The sequence below is a fragment of the Cuculus canorus genome, chromosome 9 (assembly GCF_017976375.1).
Source record: "Cuculus canorus isolate bCucCan1 chromosome 9, bCucCan1.pri, whole genome shotgun sequence".
Classification (NCBI taxonomy): domain Eukaryota; kingdom Metazoa; phylum Chordata; class Aves; order Cuculiformes; family Cuculidae; genus Cuculus; species Cuculus canorus.
In genome coordinates this window covers 1,331,101-1,355,169 of record NC_071409.1, presented here as the reverse complement: position 1 = coordinate 1,355,169, position 24,069 = coordinate 1,331,101, and the positions used below count along the sequence as shown (strand labels likewise).

Below are 24,069 nucleotides of genomic sequence, written 5' to 3'. Positions count from 1 at the left end.
CTTGGTAGATGAGAAGTGAGCAAACCTTGTGTACCAATCTATCTCCTTGAGTGAACTACTAAACCAGGCAGTATTTACAGAGGCTCTGTAGCAACTGCCCTTGCCTGGGATATCTCTGCCCTCGACCTGCTTAGTTCACTCCATCTGTTCCTCTGCTAACCCTCCCTCCCACTCTCTGGACCGATTGCTCTTGGCAAATGCCAAAAGATGTTTATTTGTTGCCAGAGACAACAGTGCTGTAGCCTGAGCTGAAGGTGCTGTGGAGGTAGGAATATGTAGATACTAGACAAGCATTTCCTAACAAAATGGAAAGAGAGGAAAAATACTACAATGCCAGGTTGTGGGAAGCAGAGTTCAAAACTACGACCCATTACAGAGGGCTTCCACCCAACTACAGATTATTTTGTTGCTAAATCTACACAGAAATTTTCTTCTGTGACACTAGAGAGACAATTTAGCTAAAGTTGCTGTAGCAGGAACTGACTCAAATTACAGATTAAGGATGTCGCTGCACAGCCGTACGGAGGCTGTCAAGTTAGCCCGAGCCTTGAGCAATCTGATCTGAAAGATCTGCTGGATTTTTTAGTCTCTCTTGGGTTCTCCTGTAGTCTCATAGCTTTGAATAGCCATTGCCAGAATCATTCAGGATTTGCTAGGATCTTTTTAACTCTTTGCCCCATGGAAAGTTTTTATTATGCCAGTTTTCATTATGCTAAACCTTCCACCTCAGTAGTTAATGCATGCAATGCCACTCAGCCAGCTAATTTTCAGGAACTCAGCCGTCACTTGGCTCAGCTTTTAACATTGGCTGAAAATCTTTGAGCGAGCACATGTTATTAGAGGCCTCACAGAGCGCAAATATTTGTGGCTGTTGTTAAACACAACCAAGATTCACATAGTGGGTCTAATCTTTCTGTGATTCAACAACAGAGTGCAAAATACAGAAGGCAATGGGATTATGCTTTAGCCATTTAAATTCAACAGTACTTCCATGGGTAAATGAGGATGGAATGGACATTTCATGCTACAGCTACAACGATAAACTTGCGAGGACTTGCATAACCACTTTTTTCTATGTCGTATCAGGAACTAAAATGACAAAAATGAAATAAATAGCTCGGTTTGTTATTTTGCTGAACTACAGAACTGCTAAATATGTATAAGACATAGTGAAGTCTTGTTATTAAACTAATGTTTTCCCTCTTGAATAGATTTCTCCAGTGGCTGTCAAACATTTTCACATTAAATGTTGCCAAGTGTGAGCTTAACAGCCCATCTATAGCTGGGAAAGGAAGATAAAAGTTGGCCACATGACACTGAGTAAACAAACAGTCCCTTTGCCTCTCAGAAATACTTTCCGCTACACCAGTGAGGCCAGAGGTTAACCCAAAGTCACTACGTGGTCGCTGTTTTCCAGACTAGCCACAAAAGATTCATCCTCTGAGAACTTGGCTGGCCTATTCTTATTGCTTATGCAAGATTTCCAAGGCCACCAGCGTGTTCATCATCAGTCAGAATGAATTCACGCCTCTTTGGTTGGCATAACCAACACCAGCACTGGTGGAACTCCGGGGCATTTATTGCAGATACCTGATAGCAGGAAACCGAAAGATCTCAGGCTGTTTAAAGCTGACAAGACACAGGGGAAAATGCTGAAATATTCAGTCTGCCTTTAAATAAATATTTTAAATAGCAGAGTTTTAAGATCTATTATAGCACAGCTACAAGATGTTGTAATAAACTAGTTACAAGTATCTCCCTCTATGTGCAGGAGTTCCAGGGTTTATCATATCCCTGTGGTTTATGTTCATATGTGTTGCCCTACCTAAAATTTTCACAGATTCTCCAAGACGTAGCATGGGGAATACACCTTGCAATTGTCTTCTGCTGAGAAGTCCCTATGGAAAATCTCAGAGATGGCAACATCTCCCCAGAATCACAGACCCACAGAATCCCTAGGCTGAATAAGACCTTTGAGATCATCGAGTCCAACCTTACCTGTCCACTACTAAATCATATCCTTAAGCACTTCATCTGCCCATCTTTTAAGTCCCCCCAGGGATGGTGACTCCATCACCTCCCTGGGCAGACATTCCAGTGCTTGAGTCAGGACCCTTTTCATGAAGAAGTTTTTCCCAATGTCCAATCTGAACCTCCCGTGGGGCAGCTTGAGGCCGTTCCCTCTCATCCTATCACCTATCACTTGGGCTAGTAGTTCCCTCTGCCCCAGTCCTGTGGGCTAGCAGCCCCCATACCCAGAACTGCTCATCTCCTGGCGTCAGCCCAGTCATAGCTGCGTTCTCACAGCTGTATCCACTGTCCTTCAAACAGCTTCCCAGAGACATCCACAATTTTAGGCAATGTCTTCAATTTACAAATAAAGGTATATCAGACTCAGGAGAGACTCAGGAGAGAGAGAAGCAGGGAGAAGATAGGTAAAATAGCCTAAAGACAAACAGGCTGATTCTCTGCTTTAATCCAAAGCCTTGTTATCCTACCACTGCTGTCTTCTGTATGGTCTGAGCCCTTCTCTCTCATCCTTTTCCTGGGATGATTCCTGAACCAAATTGCCCCTCAATATCTTCAGAGGCTGCCAAAAATCAGAAAAGCATTTCCATATCTACCTTAGGAAGTGGCTTGTTTCCTACGCTGGTCTTTCACTTTGCCTCAGCCTGCTCAAACCTTGGAGTAAATCAGGCAGTGTGGAAGAGATACATACTCCAAGGTACAAATGAAGACATGAGTATAACTAGACAATTAAAGGGGAGAGACACTTAATATTCACCAACACCACCTGCCAGAGGGTGTGGTGCAGCCAAGAAGTTCCTTCCAAACATTCCCAATGTTTGAAGAAGAAAGTTAACCCGAGAGGAGCTCGTGTGCGTGCACACACACGTTGATGGGGGTGTGCAACTTCTATAATTCTCTGGAGGAGGCTCGAGACTTATTGATGTTCGCTGAATATAGAGGTTAACACCACCTCAGCCGCTCTTTATTTTGCAGATGTTAGAGCCATCTACTGGTTCCAAATAGTTTTCTCAATTGGGTGATCTGGACAGAAGAGGTGACAGTCTGCAAAACTCGATCAGAGACCAAGAGCACCACAGTGTGCCTGATCCCAACTGCTGGGAGATCCAAACGACAGGTTTGAGTCTGCCTCATTTATCCCAGCACGGCATAAAGGCAGAGAGAACAATGTCTCAGTGCTCCAGTGCCAGTGACTGGTGAGAGGACTCAAACACACACAGCAGACACAGCATTTAAAAACTAAGCTCTTCCAGCACTTGATGTATGTTCCAGTTGGGACCAGGCAGCCTCACTTAAAATAAGGTGTTTGTGCCCAGCTAAGCTCTCGTCCTCAGGTAACGGGTAGGTGCAACGGGTAGGTTGCAGATGACACTAAGCTGGGTGGTAGTGTGGATCTGCTGGAGGGTAGGGAGGCTCTGCAAAGGGATCTGAACAGGCTGGACTGCTGGGCCGAGACCAATGGGATGAGGTTTAACAAGGCCAAATGCCGGGTCCTGCACTTGGGGCACAACAACCCTATACAGTGCTACGGACTCGGGGAAGAGTGGCTGCAGAGCTGTACAGAGGAGAAGGACCTGGGGGTAATGGTTGACAGCCAACTGAACGTGAGCCAGCAGTGTGCCCAGGTGGCCAAGAAGGCCAATGGCATCTTGGCTTGGATCAGAAACGGTGTGACCAGCAGGTCCAGGGAGGTTATTCTCCCTCTGTACTCGGCACTGGGGAGACCGCACCTCGAGTACTGTGTTCAGTTCTGGGCCCCTCACCACAAGAAGGATGTTGAGGCTCTGGAGCGTGTCCAGAGAAGAGCAACAAAGCTGGTGAGGGGGCTGGAGAACAAGTCTTATGAGGAGCAGCTGAGAGAGCTGGGGGTGTTTAGCCTGGAGAAGAGGAGACTGAGGGGAGACCTTATTACTCTCTACAATTACCTGAAAGGAGGTTGTGGAGAGGAGGGAGCTGGGCTCTTCTCCCAAGTGACAGAGGGCAGGACAAGGGGGAATGGCCTCAAGCTCCGCCAGGGGGGGTTCAGGTTGGATATCAGAGAAAAATTCTTCACAGTAAGAGTCATCGGGCACTGGAACAGTTGCCCAGGGAGGGGGTTGAGTCCCCTTCCCTGGAGGTGTTTAAGGAACGGTTGGATGAAGTGCTTAGGGACATGGTTTAGGGAGTGTTAGGAATGGTTGGACTCGATGATCCAATGGGTCCTTTCCAACCTGGTGATTCTATGATTCTATGACAGAAAACTCCTAGCCACGCATGGCACCTTTTGGGCTGCGATCATGACAACAGTCTTTTCATGCATGATGAGCTAGAGAGGGCTCTAAAATACCCCATCCCCCCCCAGTATTCCCTGCACATGGTGACCAGCTGCAGCCTTTGGGAGTGAGAATTCTATCCATGTTTTCAATATGGAAGTATGTAGTACCACTGCATATTGTGCAGTAATTTCGTATCTGGTGCCTTTTATGACTAAAACATATGCTAGGATCATTAATGCAAGTAGTCACAGCTTTAGAGTTAGGAACCTTAAAATTAGATTGAATGGATTTATCATTTATATTTCCTTCAAATGACCTACAGCTCTGTCCAAAGCAAAAGGTATTGTGACAAAGGCATGCAAGAGTCAAAGAGGGAATTCCACTGCCACCTCAAGGACGTTCCCAATCCTAAAACTGATCCGACAATTTGAGTATGGCTACAGTAATTTGCAGTTTTCCTCCCAGCCACATCCTACCACAAGAACGACACATGCACGCACACACCACCCTCAAAATGCTTCACATGAAGCCCACAAGCAGCAGCTAACAGAGATGGCTGTGGTAGAAGCGTTACAGCATTTCCTGTGCTTGTCAGTGTTCTTCTCCACCGGCATGTTTGTGGTGGTGGAAAAAGGGTTCTGCTGCATTTCATTTGTTTTGCTCTATTTACACAGAAGGTCTTGAGGTCTCGGCTCAGGTCGTAGTATGAAATTCACTTGTATCTACACTAAGAATAAATTGTAGATGATTTGAGTTTCATACCCCATTTCTAGATCGCTTATAAACACCTACAGCGCTACCAACTGGGAAATCAACTTTTACTGCCCCTATTCACCCTCCAAAATGAATTTTTTTTATTTTTCTTTATAACTCCCTCAGGTCCCAGTTGGGAACAAGCATGAAATTTTTATCAGCTGTGACTCAGAATTTACTTCTATGACAGTGACACTTAGGGATTACAGCTAATACCAGAGATGCACAGACAACTTGACAATGATGGGTTTCCATCTGGGATTTTCAAGGGCTAAAGCTGCAGCTTTCATAATTCAGCCAGGGAGCTGGTCCTAACTATTGGGGCAACACCAGATGCTCGTGACAGCAAGTGATCAAAGCCCTCAATGCTGAGAGAGCAGAGGCAGGGCTCTTGACACCATGATAATACATAGTTTGTTTTCTTATTTCCAGATAAAACCTCATGACTGTGCATGAGTGTCAGAAAGCAAACCAGTTTTGCTTGACAAAGTACTGTGACCATTTAAGTCTGATGTAAAGAGCACAATGTTAAGGTCCTTTAATTAGGTAGTTCCAGTAGTGTTTAACCTACGGTACAAAGAGAATTTCTGAGGCAGAAATGGCAGCTTGGCACCCAACAGCGGTTGTCTTTTCCTGGCTTGACTCCTAACTGCAAAGAACTCCTCTGCAGTCTGCTTTTCGTATCCCACCCCAAAGCGCTATCATAGAGATATCTGCAGTGTTTGGGCAGACGTTGTCAGATGCAGAATTTAAAACCTGGCAAAGATACATCTCACTGTTTAATAATCTATGCGACTCACATTTTAATTCCGATAAAATGTCAGTCATCAGAATGAAGTAGACATGATACTTCATCCACATTTCTCATGAAAATACAGCATATTTGTTCTTTAAGATGATTTATATAAAGTACAGAAAACTTCTACCTCTACAGGCTCATTTCGTTGCTTTAGTGCCTAATTAGCAGCTTGAAAGGAACGTCATCATACCCACCTTAGTGCTCGCCAGCAAACAGAAGGCAGAGAGTCTGTTTTGACTGCAGAAACCTAATTCAAGAGTGTGATATATAGGACATCATCCTAGCTGAGACAGAATTCTCGTGAGACAACACAATGTTTCTACATTGAGGACACTATCATTGTGTAAATGATATTTTCCTCACAAAAAGCTGACCACTGCCTTTGAGCAGCACCCTGGTTATTTGCTGAGGGATAAACCAAACCAGAATACAAAAAAAAAAAAACACAAGAAAGAATTAGCTCTAAAGCAGACTTCTGCTCAGACACTGATGCAGCATTCAGCATAAATATGTTAGGATGCCTAGCACATAGTTTCCATACTCATAAACCAGAGCTTAATTCTCTCATAATTCACATCCATTTATGACTAGTGTACACACCAGGAGAGGAGACGCGGCGTTTCCAGCCCACGCAGTCTAAGCCTGTTGGAGTGCTCTGGGAAAAGGGATGAAGTTTCAGCGGTAGGATGTCAAAGGCAACAGCAGACACGATGGATGGACTTCTTCCAGCCTGCAACAAGAGAGGGGAAAACAAAGGCAACAAACATTAAACTTAGCTGCCCTGTAGGATAACTTATGGCATTCAACATGGAGCTCCTCTTTCCACCCCTGATGCCTGCTCACATAAGTCAGTATGTAGACACATATTATTATTATTATTATTATTATTATTATTATTATTATTATTATTATTATATGTATTAGTAGACACAGGTGGATGATTACAGCTAGAAAGGTTAGAAAACAGTCAGAAGGCAAGGAAAACTGCAATGTAATAAGAACAGGAGAATGGGTAACCAGCGTCCTTCACACGCTACCACACGTCACAGAAAGCTTCACTCCTCCCTCTGAAGTATATCTAGTGGGAGGGGGCAGCGTACAGCTCCAAAAAGTCATCTCTCCAGCTACAGAACTGTTTCCTACAACTTGAGGACCAACAGTTCCTGTTCTGATATTTAACACGTAAGTAAAGCTTTTCCCTTCAGAGATTTATTGTCCCCAACCACATAGGACACTAATGACAACATTCTTCTCTTCAGTTGAAGGTACAAAGAGGATCTCCTGCTCTCTCCTCTACCTGGCTGATTGATTTTAGAAAACTCACAGAACTTCATGAAACTTTGAAAGCTCTATACCATTGCCAGATATCACTGAATTAATAACTTTTGGTGGTTTAGGGGGGAAACATATCATAGGATCATGGAACTATAGAATCATAGAGCCATAGAATGGTTTGGGTTGGAAGGAACCTTAGAGATCGTCCAGTTCCAACCTCTCTGCCATGGGCAGGGACACCTCCCACTGGCTCAGGCTGCCCAGGGGCCACCCAACCTGGCCTGGAACACCTCCAGGGATGGGGCAGCATTTAGAAGTGTCCTTCTAAAACTAAACAGCAAACTAAGCCCACTGAATAGTCCCACACTGCCCAAGCAGCTGGTTGTGCTGCAGCTCTGTACCTGGTTTGCTTTATTCTTCCTGGACTTCCTTTCCTAAAACAAAGATACCACAGCCGATACTTCGGCACAAATCACCATCTCCTGAGGGACAACATTCAAATTAACCTGAACAGTGCCTGTTTGTCTAGAAAAGTCACAGCAAAGCCCCAGTGGGGCTGCATGAGCACATGCTCTTCCAGTGACAGCGAAATCAAGCGAAACAGAGCTACTGTTCTGGAAATGTCAAAGGTAAAGTCTAGGAGTCTAGGTTATTTACGTAGGTGATAGGAAGCACAGGTGGTGGAGTCACCATCCCTGGAGGTATTTGAAAGACAGGTAGATGAGGTACTTAAGGATATGGTTTAGTGGCAGATAGGAATGGTTGGACTCAATGATCTCCGAGGTCTTTTCCAACCTGGTAATTCTATGATTCTTGTTCTGGTCAAGACTAGGAAGCAGAACACTGCCTTAGGGCTGCTTCAATAAAAACTGCAGGCTTCATTCTTATTAATCTCCTGGACAACAGAGCAAATTTCGGGTACAGGCATCGCTTGATACCTCTCACAGGGGATCCAGGCCTGTACAACCCAAAGCCAAGAGAAGCAGCATTTTCAGAGATGTTAGTAACATGTGAGCAAGGTTTTCTCCAATCTAGAAGGGAGGGGAGCGGAAACGAGGAACTAGAGTATAGTAAAAATGCTCTTGTCTACATTTTCTGATATAGGTTGAAGGGTTTTATTTTCCTATGCTCTTAGGCACAGCAGTTTAGTCCCTGGGAGAGGCATCCATGCCTGTTGTGCATCTGTGCCTTGTCAGGTGCACAACAGGGGGAAACTTATCCTATTCAATGCCTTCTCCCAAAGGCGTTCATTACCTTCTTGAAGCATATCTGAGGTGTCTACAGTGCTCATAACCAAAATAGCACACAGCACAAACTTAATTTTCTCTTATTTCAGATGGGGTAAAATCAGCTTTCCAGCAATCATATTCAGGACAACAAGCTAAATATCTATTTTTCACTGCTTCTCATCTCTCTTTCAAAATAAAGGAGAGAGCTTTTTCTGCACTATACCCCCTCTGGGTATAGTCCCCTGCTGGTCCTTTTAGGAATGTCTCTAATTTGGCAGTGCAGAAACTGGGCTGTAACATATGCACATACAAGCCCTGTCTGTGCTTCTGTGCACTGGAGAGGCACAGAGCTTAACAGCCAGATTTTAACTTTTTGTCAAAGCAGGAAAGAGCAGGATGGGAACAGACAGGCACTTCAGAGAAATCAATAAAACTAGTTTTGAAAAAATAATTCCCCAGACCAGATCCCATTGCTGTTACAGCATCACACGTATCAGTGGTTTGGGGCATTGTCTGCAATTAACACTGCATTAAAAATACACGTGAGGACCTCAGGCTACACCCTGAAACTCATCACCATGTGAAGGCCAAAGCCTATGACCAAGCAGAACAAAATAGATTTATCCACAGCCCTTCGAGTTTCTCTACAGGGGGTGCTGCCACCACCAGTGAAATGTTAACACTTGAAGGTACAAGATCAGAAGCCGCTCAGCTTGGTAGCATTTCATTATAAGGGACAGCTGGGTCAAGCTTTGAGTCCAACTCTAGGGATTTACACAGACTGTTCCCATTTAAAGCAGATGAGCAGCTTACTGGACCTAAGCGAAAAAAGAGCTGCATATAGAATTGTTTAGGATTAGTATTTCGAGTTGTTATTGTTTTCATTTAAAGGTAGTTTCTTGACTGTCCATCTTCCTCTGAATCCCAACTACCAGCATTCAGGGTAGCTTTTCATTACTACTAAACTCATTCGTGTATGTTGATCTGAATGATAAGAGCAGTGTCAGAAATCAGCACTTGAAAAATCAAGGATTTGGTTTTGATTTTGTCAGATTTAACGTCAGATTTATTTATCTGACCTATTAGATTGCTTTCACAATACTGCAGCACTACATCACCTCATATGCTTCCCTGGGCAACCTGGGCCAGGGCCTCACCACCCTCATGGTGAAGAAATTCCTCCTTATATCAAGCCTAAATCTGCCCCTCTCCAGTTAATACCTGTTCCCCGTCATCCTATCACCACAGCCTTCGTGAACAGCTCCTCCGCAGCTTTCCTGGAGCCCCCTCAGGTAATGGAAGGTTGCTCTAAGATCTCCTCTGAGGGTTCTCTTTTCCAGGCTGAAGAAGCCCAACTCTCTCAGCCTATCCTCGCATGGGAGGTGCTCCAGCCCTCTGATCATCTTTGTGGCCGTCCTCTGGACCTGTTCCAACAGCTCCATCTCCTTCTTATGTTGAGGATTCCAGAACTGGACACAATCCCCCAGATGAGGTCTCCCAAGAGAGGAACAGAGGGGCAGAATCCCCTCCCTCCCTGCTGGCCACGCTGCTTTGGATGCAGCCCAGGACACGGTTGGTTTCTGGGCTGTGAGCGCACGTTGCTGGCTCATGTCGAGCTTCTCATCTCCCAGCACCCCAAGTCCTTCTCTGCAGGGCTGCTCTCAATCACATTATCCCCACTGTGTACTGAAATTGGGGATTGCCCCGACTCAGGTGTAGGACATTGCACTTGGCCTTGTTGAACCTCATGAGGTTCACACAGCCCCACTTCTCCAGACTGTCCAGGTCCCTCTGGATGACAACCAATCCTTCTGGTGTGACAACTGCACCACTCAGCTTGGTGTCACCTGCAAACTTGCTGAGGGTGCACTCGATCTCACTGTCTATGTCACTGATGAAGATATTAAACAGCACCGGTCCCAGTATGGACTCTGAGGGACACCACGTGTCACGGATCTCCATCTGGACTTTGAGTCATTGACCACTACTCTCTGAATACGACAAGCCATCCAGTTTCTTATCCACCTTGCCATCCACTCATCAAATCCATATCTCTCCAATTTAGAGAGAAGGATGCTGTGGGGACTGTCTCAAAGGCTTTACAGCAGTCCAGACAGATCACATCCGTCGATTTACCTGTGTCCACTGCTGCAGTTACCCCATCATAGAAAGCCACTAAGTTGGTCAGACAGGATTTGCCCCTGGTGAAGCCGTGCTGGCTGCCATTAATCTCCTCCCTTCCTCCATGTGCTTTAGCAGAGCTTCTAGGAGGATCTGTTCCATGATCTTCCCAGGCACAGAGGTGAAGCTGACAGGTCGGTAGTTCCCAAGGTCTTTTTTACTACTCTTTTTAAAATCAGGCACAATGTTACCCTTCTTCCAGTCACCAGGGACTTCTCCTGAAGGCATACAGGAAAGAGCCCTTGAACTGCAAAACACCTCTTAGTAAAACTTAACATTGTGCTCTCTTGACCCACTCACAAAGATAAAAGCTGTCAATAACGTACATAACACACTTAAATCAACCAAAACAGCAAAGCGCAAATATACCCCCACACTACCAGTGCCTGTAAGCCCCACAGGTAGGTGATGTTAGAAGTTATCTCAAGGAGCACAGGGGCAGCTGCAAACCATTACACAGCTGATCATAATTTAGAGGTGAGTTTGCACCAGAAAATAAGGGTGAAATACTTAAAGGAGAAGCTCTTTTGTGGCACCATCACAATGTGCAATCAACTAGCAAAACAGGCAGCGTTCAGTCTGTGTGATCTTATGGCTCCAGGGGATGCTGTTGAGGTAACTTTTTGTTCCTCTCAGAAGCACTAGTGGTCACAGTGCTGGCCAACGTACCCTGCAGCATGGGTTAGATTTCCGTTGCTACCCGTAACTGTCGAGGAATTGTAAGAAATATTTTTAGTATTGATTTAGTATTGATTTAGTATTGATTTAGTATTGATTTAGTATTTTTTAGATGGCTCCTGTTTATCCCTGAGCCAGGGATTCATTTGCCCTGGCTTATTTCATGGCTGTCCAGCATGAAGCACTCAGAACTCTGAACAAGGCAGAAAAGTAACAGAATTAATTTACTTTTAATTGCTTTTTTTAATCTGAACATGCCCATGCCTCGGGAACATTACTCGACAAGGCAGCAGCAGGGCTGAGCCAGGGAAACATCCTCACTGAACTGAGAGAAGGCAACCCATCACAGAACCACCCCCAGCACACCTCCAAGCTTCTGCTAGTGACCTTTTGTATTGAAGAGACCTACAAATACAAAATAGCACAGATTGTTTTAGTCCTGTTTCTTGAGGAGGGGAGAACAGTTTTTCAGGGGAAACCCTGTTTCTGGAACTGGCCTGGCTCTGTGTCCCTGGAGACCACCGGCTGTCATGGGAGGTTCTCACACAGAGACAGATATGAGGCAGCACGTTTACTCCAGGCAAGCCATAGCGGACAAGCTGAGCTGTGTCAGCAGAACGTTCCCCCCTTGCCACCCACATGTGTGCGGGAGTTCAAGCACACAGAGGACTGGGGCCTCGGCTCCCCTCAAACTTTGACATTTTGATGCAAAATCAACCAGAAGCAGGCAACCCGGACAACAGAGAGAAGAGGAAAAAATGCAGCTAACGGACCAAAACTCTGAGGAAAGCTTTTATTTGAACAGCTGCTACTTCATTTCTAGCTTATTCAGAAGCTTCCTCCATGTTATCATCAGACTCAGCATGGAGTATCCCTCTATCTCAAGTCCTTTTTCCACAGAAGTTCTTTTTGCGAAGGCTAAATTTGGCTCTTGGATACAGATTCACGGCTCTCCCTGAAGGGAACAGACCTTAGCTCTGGATCCAAGAAGAACAGATGCCATCAGTGTGAGTCACAAGGGCCACAAAGTTTGTCACAAGCAATCATAACACTGATCTGAAAATCTCTCCCAGTGGAGAGGAGAAAGCCAATAGCTAAAATTCCAGTGGCAATGTTTTCTTGAGCATTTCACAGCAGGAGTTTGCTTCAGTAGGAAGCAGGTGGCCCCAGGTACAAGGGAAAACTTATTTAGAAGTCCCCTTTTGAAGTTATACAGCAATGCCACAAGGGACGGAATGAGATTTCATCAGTTTAATTTATATTGATTTAAGGCAACTTTGATTTGTCTTTCAGCTCCCTGTCTTTCAGCTCACAGAGCATTTGGATGCTCTCACATCCTCTTGTCTAACGTGGCACAGGGCAGGAACTGCTCCCTTACAGCAGTTAAAAAGCTCACCACCTTTAAAGATCATCCCTTATGGACCAGTTCAGGGTTTCCTCAGTCTCTGCAGACTACCAGACCCAAAGAAAAGCAGACAGCACTGGTAGGAGACAAAGTGCAAAGACAGGAATATGAGGACAGCAGGAAGAAGTAATTGGAGCAGAGAGGAAGACAGTGCCAGTGAACGAGGAGGACGACGTACGGTTTCTTACTTTTAACTGGTCCTCTGGGAGGTGTTGCAATTGAATCCCTTTCTCTGGCCGTGTCTCCTTCTCTAGCTTCCTTTTTTGGTTCCTCTCCATCCACACATCATCGAAGCTGAAGCACCTATAGAGGGGTTTAGGTCTCTTCCTCCTCTTCTCTGGAATCTCCTTGGCTTTTTCATCTGGAGCAAGGATAGAAAGCCTCCAGGCTTTGCTCTCAAGGGTGGAGACAGGGTGTGGGGATGGTGGAACCTGAGGGGGCCTTCTTTTGCGGTGGGGAACCCATTTCTCATTTGGCCGCTTTTCGGGTGGCATTTGCCATTGCTGTTTAGACTCCTGTTTCACAAACAGCAGTGAAAACACAAGGTTTGTTGGCTGGTAATTGTATTTGCCTCGAATCAGGTTAGACAGAAGGTGGTAAAGCTCATTTCTGTAGCCTCAGAACTATTCAGAAGAAAACGCTTTCCCAAGGGTACCTGCTAGCCAAAACCAGTCTTCTCCATGGGCTTAGGGGTACTCCACCCTGGAGCAGCAGCTCTGCTACCCTTTGAGAGTGTAACATACTCTCCCTTTTCACAGGACAATGCCTTTTCACCCCCATTCTAGAGGGTATATTGCAATATCATTACTACTGGGATTTAGGTCACTCCGTCTGTATAATATTATTTACAAAGACAGACAGTGTCGTCTGAAAATAGAATAATGACCAGTGTGGTCTATCTGTGCTTTTCCAACTGCACTTCAGTTATACAAAGGTTTCCTAGATGCCTGCAGGTCTGATATATTGTGCTTCTTGACATGTTCTTTGTGCTTTCCATTTTATTTGCTTGATGTTGGGCTTAGAGTGAGGAATTGCACAGCTTTGTTCTTCACTCTTGTTTGCTTTTAATGAGTGGTTGAACAAAATTACAGCTTTTATACCAGAACGACTTGGAATCGAGCATGCCTCTGAGGCACCAAACTACCACTCCAGGTAGCATCGGTGTTAGAATCACTGATATTTAAGGTGGGAGACAACAATGAGAAATGAGTGATCTCAGGTGTCTCTTTTCATACCAAGAAAATGTTATGTGCTGACAACAGTATCTCTCCAGTTTCTCACAATTCATTTGAAGAACGCAAATACAACAAGCCTTAAACCACTGCCAGCACTTCCCGTCCCCTCTCAATTAAGCAACAATTCCAGATCAATTCTTCTTTGCTGTTGGAAAGAGATGCCTCAGACTGGAAATACTTCTTGTGCACTAGATGCTGTGCAAAAAGGAAAGTGTACCCTGCTGGTATTCTGTGCCTCACCGTATCACACTGGAGAGGAGCAAGGAGTACTTGCACAGATTCCAAATATAGGACAGAATAGGGCAGTTTTCTTTTGCCTCCTGGGTAGCACAATTGCATAAGTAAAGTCATGCCACAAACAGATTAATTTAATATGTAATGAAGGCCTTGACACATTGGCAAACTAGTAATTGTTTCATCTTGCTGTTTTCTGCATAAAATCTTTGTTATTTCTCTAACAGGATTATATACCTGTTCCCATAGTGGAGGGCACACTGGGAAGTGAGCTCAAGGAACAATTATGTATTTGTTTTTCAATAATGCCTTTACTGGTGTGGAACAGAAAAGGACCTTTTTTCAAATCCACTGTTACACTTAGTTTTATGACTTTTTTACTTAGCAACATACTTAAGGAAAAACATCCTTAGAGTTTAGATAATTAAATTATAAAGACTTAACACTGCAAATGCACTTTGCTGTATTTTCAGAGATTTCCGAAAACCACCAAATAACCTCACTTATAAAACCCAGGGTGCATTTCTACTTCATTTCACGATGTCATAAAAATAGAAATAAATAAAATCTCTATCTGCTTTAACAGATTAGATGCTGTGTCCTGAAAACTGGGACATTAACATCAATTTCCAGGCTCAGGCTGCACTTATCCAACTTCAAATGTCATATTCTTCATCCTCTGGAAGAATCGGGAAAAGTAAACTGGTTTTATATGGCCTAGATATAATTTAAGTTTTTCAGAGCTTTCTTTAAATTATTTAATCTAGCAATCAATTTAAGTAATTATTTATTTGCCTCTTATGGTAACATTATAGGGCGTGGGCTTGCCTATTCAAGGTTTTACATAAGCTTCATTTCTCCAGTCTTTTCTAGATGCTCTTTTGGGTTGTCATTCACAGGTCAATGATTTGATTCATGCCCTGAGAGGCTTCACCTCTTGGTGTATATACCAACTATCTGGCATGTTCTTAGGCTGGCTTAACACCACAGTCTCTTGCTTGGAATGTGGTGCCCAGTATTAAGTTTGTAAGTTAAGATGATGCCCATGAAAACAAAAAAGTAAATTTTGAAGTAAAGTAAATTGTTTGAAGTAAAGCAAATTTTGAAAAAAAAGTAAATTTTGAAGTAAAGCAGAAGACAGAAGGGAATAAAGCAAATTCCCTTCCCCTTCTGCACTCATTTCACAAACTACCACCCACATGCATTGGGTAAAAAACTCTAACCAATGAATCAAAACATTGAGGATATGTGAGGAGAGGCTGAGGGAGCCGGATTTATTCTTTGTTCAAGCCCATAAAAGGGCACTAAAGGCCATATAAGAACAGTCCACAACAATTGTGTGGTTACGTGGAGGATGGATCCAAACTCCTCTAGGTAGTGCCAGACAATGCCGCAAGAGAATGGTCAGAAACTGTAGCTTGGAAAGTTCTCGTGGGACACTAGGAGAATCATTTTTTTGAGGAATATGTTTCCCAGATTGCTAGTGAAATCTCCAGGGACGGAGGTTTTCAAGACTTGATTAGACAAAGTCATGGGTTTGTCTCTCTGCTGTTGCAGTCCTGTCTGAAGGAGGTGGCTTTAGATGACCTCACAAGGTCTGTTCCAACCAATCTTTTTTTGTTTCTACACAAAAAAATAGGGAATTTCTACTAAAAAAATAAGGAGAAAGAGTAGGCTGAGACCATTTGGGAGGGTATCTTAGAATTTTAATATAACCTGGGATGTGATAGACAAAAGGCTGCTGCAACAGCTGCAAAAGCTGTGCGAGGGCTCCTTTGAGCTGAACACAACCAGCCCTCAGCTGCAGAATTGATCAAGCAGTTCCAGATTCATGAACTCTCTGAAAACTGTCTGCTTGGGGTATGCAGACTCTCATGCCCTCTCTCAAATGCCACTTGTGCAAATCTGCCCAAAAAAATTACTCTGCAATTTCTTAATATTAAAACTCATCATCAGCAATAGCAAAGAAGCAGCATGATCAAACTTGGCTCTGGGATCTCAGCTAAGGGATCAGTCTGGTGGTACGTGCGTGGCCACTGAAGGGGATTCCTAAGCTCCCACACACTTACAGCTTGGGAAATCCTCTCTGGGACTAAAAGAATACTGACGGAGGAAGTCTCTGCTTTTGAAGGCCTCAGCCAAACAAGAAACCCTTATTGAAGATACAATCTTTTCCATGAGATCCAGCCTATCACAAGGAAATTAATGTGTTACCAGGAGTAGAATGCAATACAACATCAAAACGAGACCTTGAGTCCGTGGGGTTTTTTTCTGTTTGCTGTAGAAAAGGCAGGAAAGGACTCCTAGTGGCAATCAAAGGGTAGTTATGGTGACTGCAAAAGACTTGTGGTGCTTTGAAAGACAGCTACTCATTGTCTAAGAAAAACATTTCACTGCTTAAAAAAGTGACTGCTAGCAATAGGAACTGATTTCCATGTTGCCTTTCACTTTGAGAAACCTATTTACTCTACAGCAGTTACAAGGCTCGATTCTGCTGTATCTTGAGAGGCGTAAGACCCAGGTGAAAACTGGAGTTGAGCACAGCGTGGCATCCGCGTAACTTTTCTAAGGCAGCTTATGCATTACCACTGTTGCAATGACTCCTTTCCTTTAGGTTTTTTGTGGTAAATCCTCCCTTAAAGATTGCATCAATTCATCCAGTCTTGAACAGAAACAGAAAGATTAAGTAGCGCTACCTATTTTAGACAAAGAGGAATCTTTATGCACCCATCTAACCAATGTGTTCACTAAAGCCATTAAAGAGTTTCACTGGAATTTCTAAACCATATTAAATAAAAGACTCTGCAAACCAAACCACCACCTGATCATTCCCAGACACTCACCTCATCTCGGAGCATGTCACTAATGGAAGAAGCCGTGTTTAAGCTGATCTGGGATTGGCTGCTTATGCCACTGTCATCCCTCTGGTATTCATTGTCCAATGAGTGTACAGAAAGTAAGAGACTACCTCTGGGTTTCAGTGTCTTTGGTCTCTCAGGAGCCTCCAAATTGCCTTCACCTACAGAGCTGTTCCCAAGAGAGATCATTGAAGTGGCACATATTCTTCCAGGATAACGGAAGCTCTTGTGTTGAGAAGTGGACCGTGGACTCTGCGGTTTAGGACTCATGGGCCTACAAGGCATGTCTTTACCATCAGAATTCGAGAGCTGAGGACATGATGGGCTTGACTGACTAAATGGCAACTGTGAGTCAGTGGGGCTAAATGGGGATTTCATCCAGTATTCCTCTAGAGAGGTATTTAAACTGTTGCTCAGAGCCTCCTGCTGTTCATCACAATCTGAACTCTGTGAGCACCTGATGCCCAAGTCATGGGACTGTGTTCTTTTTCTCCATATACCTGGAGGGGAAGAGACATCAACAGGCTTTGCAGAGGTGTCAAAATAGTTGGTGTCTGTCAAGGAGCTATTAGCTATTTCTGCTTTTAAAAATGTGTGCTCATCAGAACTGTCCTGTCGCTCGACTGACATTGCTCTCATCACCTGGCCTCCAGCTGCACTGAGACTCTCCTGCGTTGGTGATAAACTGGCTGGGACGGGCCTTTTTAGTCCATCTGCCTCCTTGCTTTTTAGAAAAGCTTTCCAGGTGCTCTGGCGAAGTTTGGCTTTCTCCTTTTCATTTTTCAGTGATACTCTTGAGCTTTGCTCAGTGTTTTCTTTTTCTGGAGATTTGGATTCAAATAAGCTTGAGAGGGATTTGTGTGCCAAGGCTAACCTTGTCCTGAACTTCTTACATTCAGGGTTTTTGTTCCTTTTGTATTCGTTTTCAGGGAATGATTTTCTAATCCCAGAGTATTCCGCAGGTTCGCTGTCATTGTTTTCAGATGAACCTGAAACTTGTTGATCTGCGTATTTGACAGCAGCCAGTGTGGGAGAAGTTGAATTTGTGTCTACATCTTCCATCAGTATCCGACCAGAGCCAGAAGCCTTCCTCAGGCTCATTCTGTTGAATAATCCTGTAGGTCTCTCATAGAATAAATCATCATCATCAGAGTATTCAGAGGCATAACTTTCCTTCCTGTGGAAGGCTGACCCAGATGAACAGCTTTTGAAAGACTGTAAACTTTCAGTGTCTTCATCCTCTTTCCCAGCATCCAGCTCTTCCATCCTTGCCTTGCTGCCAAAGAAGCTGCTGCTTCCATGATTTTCTGCTGTCACAGGCTTGGTTTTCCTGAAAGATGTCATTTTTGAGAACACTAAAAACCTGGAGACTTTCCCACTATTGCCATTCTTTGTTGGCTTTTGCGCAGCTTTGTAGAGACTGGTGTTACTTCCCAAGGTGTGGAACAAGTTCTCATCCATTTCCTCGCTGTTGGTGCTGCAGGTACTTATGTTGTCCAGGCCCAGCATGCAAGTGGTATGGGTCTCCCTTTTCTCAGAATCGCTAAAGACATCAGAAATATCCAGGTTCAGAGTACTGTCTTTGCCAGGGCTAGCTGTGTCTTCTGCTGAAGAACCCTCTTTTCCTTCACTAGAAGAAGGTTCTTCGCAAGTACCTATTTGTTCCTTTGAACCGTTACTCCAGTCTCCAGTTGCTTGCCTGCCTACTGCCTCTTCAGAGGTGATGCTGGGCCCTTGAAGGTCAACATTAGCAGATTCTCCCTGACACAAATAGCTTACACTGCACATTTCCAGTGTTGTCGCACTGGTTACACATGAGTCTTCTTCTCTGCCTTGAAGTGCTTTGAATTCCTCTTCCATAGACACTTGGTCATCTTTTGTTTCAGCTGGTGACTTTCTGAATTGTCCCATCTCTAAATCAAAACCAGTCTTAGTTCTGCAAAGGTCTTTCTCAGAGATGATAACACCACTTCTGCTGTGGGATTTTAAGAGCACTTCTTCACATGGATCTACCTGATTTTCTGCAAGAAGCACACCGTTTCCCAGTGGTACGGTAACACCCCTGAATTCCATCTTTGCACTTGTTTCTGTGGAATTACTACAGGTCAACCCTAAGGATGAAACTGCATCTGTTTTCTCACTTTTCTCTTGTGAAAATTCCAGTATTTCTTCAGCTTTATCCCTACCAAGGAGTATCTCTGCACTACCAGGAATGGGGTGGGTGGCCAGAGTTTCTTCTTTACAGCTACAGCTTTCACTCAGAACTCTCTCTGGTGCATCATGAGCTTTGCTGACAGTATGAGGAGATGTGAAATTCTTGCTCACTACGTTTCTAAAGGTTCCAGTTACCGCTGCAGTGGGAAGGTTATCCTGCAGTGTCTTGGACTGTAATCCTTTCTGCTCTACAGACACTGTAATTAGGGCAGGCTTTAACTCTGCAAGAGCCATTAAATGCCTTCCCTGGTTTATATAATCTGATCTGGAAGACATTTCAATAGCAGAGACACTGTCTTCATCCTTTTCTTTATGAGTCAGATGTTCATTTGTTACAAGCTCAGTGTGACTCCTTAAGGCACCGGTTGTATTTTGCTGCATTGTCTCTTTGTGCTCTGCCCCAGTGTTTTTGCCTGGTTGCAAAGTGGTTTCCAGGACTTTCCAACTGAAGTCAAGGTTGGAAGAATCATCTACCCATTTTTCCTCTACCATTATCTCCATACCTGACAGTTTAGATTCAAGGCCATCCTCCTCCAAACTCTTCTGCTCTATCCTACCAGGGGAAACACAGTTTATAGAACAATCACAATCTCGGTTTTCCACAACAGCAGGAAAACCTACATGACAAGCTGCTAGGTTCTCTGTGTTGCCAATGCCAGATTCAACATCAATATCCCAAGGGATTCTGTCTGCTTTCAGATCTCTGTCAGCTTTGTACTGGCCACTTTTTATAAGTTCTTCAGCATTTATGATCACTGGCTCATAGTGCAGAGCAGATGAAGTCTTTTTTTGTTTCAGATTGCACTCACAAGCATCAGTCTGTGTAGAAGATAAACTGTCAGCATATGCACTTTCTGCTTCTGGGCTAAGGCCACGTGTTTCTGGTTTAGAGTGAAAACACTCAGTGCACTGGGGAGAGCCTACTGGCTGAGAAAGCTGACACGCCTTTGAGTCTACGTCAGTATTAAGAAGAGATCTTTTGATGCCAAATTTGCCCTCTATTTTGATTGCCTTTTCAGGGCTTACAGGTAGCCTTCCTAAGTTTTTCCAAGCGTATTCAAAATCTAGCCCTTGAAGATGTATTCTTGAACATGACCATCTAAATTTGTCTGTCTGATGAATACAGTTCCCCACATGTTCTCTCTTGCTTTGAGCATTGATATTTTCAGGTACACTGTGCCATGTTTTACTTTCCATAATCTCTGATCTTGTGAGCGGTGGCTGAGATTTTGATTTGAAGCAGCTGTGGCAAAAGAGTGAATCTGATGCCAATATGGTCTCTGTGCTTCCATGTTTGATCCTTTTACCTGTAGTTTCCTGACCGTCGGCCGAGTTCCTCCTGCTGCATTTTATACTGGACATAGAATCTAATTCATGCTTATAGTCAGACACATCAGTGTATCTTCTACAGTCAGGTCCATTTGTTTCAAAAGGAAGATTAGGCAAACTACAGCTCGATGCTGCATCTGACTGGAAGGAAAATCTCTGTGCCTCAGGAAAAAACAAACAACTTTCTGAGCTTCCTCTGAAACAAGCAATGCTTAATCCTGCAGGATGTGCCTTCTGTCTTGTCACATCACCTTCTGTAGCTACTGAGCTGGTACACTTCTGCACTTTACTGCTTTCAAACTGTGCTTTATTTTGCAATACTGCTGCAAACCTGTCATTTCTCTGTGCTATAATGCCCTCTTCACTGACTCGGTTCTCTCTGCTGGAAATTTCACTAGTTAATGTTAGCTCTTCATCACTCGGTTCTTCACCTTCTGACTTCGCAGTTTGTATGCAAAATTCAGTTTTGCTTAGTGCTACTTTTGTTTTGGAAGACACCTCTAACTGCACCCGCTGGGTGAATTCCAGTTGCCTCGAGCACTTGAGTTCCTGGAGGGTCGGTCCTGCCTTTGCTTTAGGAAGACTGCAGCACAGATTCTTTTTTTCAGTAACAAGGCAGTTGGAATCCAAGCAAGTTTCCCCAGTTACATCACTGGAAACAGATTCAGTGTCTGATACGCTCTCATAAGGCTCAGTTTTTACATCTGACAAAGATCCACTCTGATGTGACAGGGTCTCAAAATAATCTTCATCTGTTTCTTGGCTGGATCCACGTATCTCCAGCTCTATCATACTCGGGGTAGAACTGAGATCATCTTCAAACTCTCCTTCACTGATGTAGTTTTCAGCTGGCTCTGGGGTCTGTGAATAAACAGATAAGAATGATTTAGTGATGATTACCCACAGCAACAGGGTAGCATTAATTTTTATTAGAAAAGGGACTTAGGAACATAATTTCATACACACTGACGTCTTTGGAAGCTATACTTGATGTTTTACTTATTGAGGGATCTGAGGTCTTTCTGTTTCTTACTTTTTGTTTCTCATCTTTCATTTTAATATATTATTATGTAGAGGCCAAAAATCGACTTTTCGTCTTATCTTTCAAAGCCAAATACCAAAACACATTTCACATTCAAATAAGTCAAATGGAAATCTTCCCTTGCTGGTAGATCTAAAATCTCTAATGAACCCATCTTCGTATCTGAGGAGGAGTTTTATTCCACAAACCTGAGAAATAATTGTTGCTGTCCAACTTATGGAATGTGACATAAATATAGTCAGAACAGCTTTGCATGTGCATAACCGCATACTTCCTATACCAAAGCCTGAACGAAAGGTAAAAGAAGTCTTTGATCTCATTTTGCAGAAGGTTTCTACCAGGAGCACTGCATGTATCAGTTATCAGAGCACATCCAAGTCAGTGACTGAGAGCAGAAAGATCAAAACCACACTGTCAATATTAGGAAATGTCTTTGTCCCATACGGCTGCCCTGGGAGCGCCTCAGTCTTTTCTTCAACCATCATAAAGAACTCTGGATATTTCTTGAGTTTAAAGCAGAAAACAAAATCACAGAAAGCTTTCCTGAGGTAAAAATAGTACTTGCTGTCTGTCAGCTTCAGGTACAGCCGTTGTCAGAAGTTTATAAATGTACCCAACAAAGACGTTTAGCTGGTTGCAGCCTCGGTCCATACGTATCAACCAGGAGAAGCTATATAAATATAAACGGCAGCCTTTAACCCTAATTGGCTGGATGCCTCTTCAACCGGGTTTTGACAACAATCATCACAAGGATGATCAGCACATTTCACAATCTGAAAACTGAGAAAATAAACAATGAAAGACATTTCTAAAAGAACCCTACGAGTAAATGCCAGCCGTCAAACTGGAACACAAGGCTGCTTGGCCTGAGTTGTTTGACACCGTCACCAGCATGCTTTGTCAGAGAGGAAGTGGGAGTCCTCATATGGGAAGCCAAATTCCAAACCACACCAAAGAACAAGACACAGCGGTTTTTGGTTCTAAACTCCAAAATGTAGAGAGAAAATCGGGAACGGAAAGCACCAGGGTTATTTCCAAAAGGGGTTCTCAATAAGAAGACTCATATCTTCTCTTGATAGAAGAAGGAAAATATAAATTGAATGATGGAAGTAGGGGGAAGATTCAGTGCTTGAAACAAAGTCCAGAAATCACTTTCATGCCATTAAACCTGACTGAATTGCCCTATAAATGCAACATGAGTTGCATCTGTCAACATGAACAGCAGAGCTACGTGTTCCTTACTGTGTGCATTCAGTGATACGCATAATTGAGGTTCTTCGAAAATGTCAAACCCCACCATCCCCAGGACAGAAATGACCAACATTAAAGCAGCACGGACCAGCATTTCACACAACGGCTGAGCAGCACAAACGCTGAGCAGTTGGCACACGCAGCAATGAGCGCAGCAGCAGCTGTTCAGCAGTAACAGCACTGCCTCTTCCACAGTGTTCTGACCACAAATTTACAGATGGCAATACACTAAGATAAGCACTGTTCAGGAAAGTAGGAACAACATAAAGAAGATATCCAACAGTCCCCAAGGGTAATTATGAATTAAATTAAAAAAAAAATTAGAGCAGAGATCCCTTATAGCCCATCTTCATTCCAAACGTAGCTATGCCAGGCAAGATATTTGAACTGTGATCTCTCCAATTACAAATTTGGGTTTTAATGGATTTATTATCATAGAATCATATTATCTATTATCATAGAATCATAGAATCATGGATTGGTTTGGGTTAGAAGGGACCTTAAAGCCCATCTACTTCTCAACCTCCCCGCCATAGGCAGGGACACCTCCCACTGGATCAGGTGCTCCAAGCCTCATCCAACCTGGCCTTGAACACCTCCAGGGATGGGGCAGCCACAGCTTCCCTGGGCAACCTGGGCCAGGGCCTCACCACCCTCACAGGAAAACATATCTTCCTAAGATCTCATCTCAACCTCCCCTCTTTCAGCTTAAAACCATGCCCCCCGGTCCTATCCCTACACTCCCTGATCCAGAGCCCCTCCCCAGCTTTCCTGTAGACCCTTTCAGGACTGGAAGGCTGCTACGAGGTCTCCCAGCAGCCTTCTCCAGGCTGAACTACCCCAACTCTCTCAGCCTGCCCTTATACGGGAAGTGTTTTAGCCCTAGGATCGTCTTTGTGGCCTCCTCTGGACTCGTTATGCTATTAAAGCAGAAGCAGAGACCCCACAATTGCCTCCATACCTTGTGGGAAATGAAAAAAAGATATTCTAATTATGAAGGGCAACAATTAATGCCAACCAGCATTCCTGGGCCATGCCAGGGCTTAACATATGCCCCCAGTGCTGTTAAAGGGAGGAGACAGCATCAGGATCAGCCTGGTGGGGTCTACTCTACAAGATGTACTCTGGGATGGAGAACTTCTGAGGAAGGAGAGGACACAGAAGCTTCGGTTCCTGCTATGTCTGTCAAAGCCCTCTGCCTAACACACTAAGAAGGCCTGGAGCTGACAGCCAGTAAATCAGAAATTCATGAGCCCACTGAACGCCACATGACGACAAGGGAAGAAGTCCTGACGAGGCAAAC

General features: G+C 44.0%; 1 protein-coding gene across 1 annotated transcript in view; it reads right to left on the bottom strand.

Moving 5' to 3' along the window:
- The window catches only part of ARHGEF4 (Rho guanine nucleotide exchange factor 4), a 184,244-nt gene that overhangs the window by 105,834 nt on the left and 54,341 nt on the right, over nucleotides 1-24,069 (bottom strand). The window contains 3 exon segments of the mRNA XM_054074954.1: nucleotides 6,436-6,565; nucleotides 12,792-13,118; nucleotides 16,916-21,334. Of these exon segments, the coding sequence (XP_053930929.1) occupies nucleotides 6,436-6,565; nucleotides 12,792-13,118; nucleotides 16,916-21,334 (4,876 nt within the window).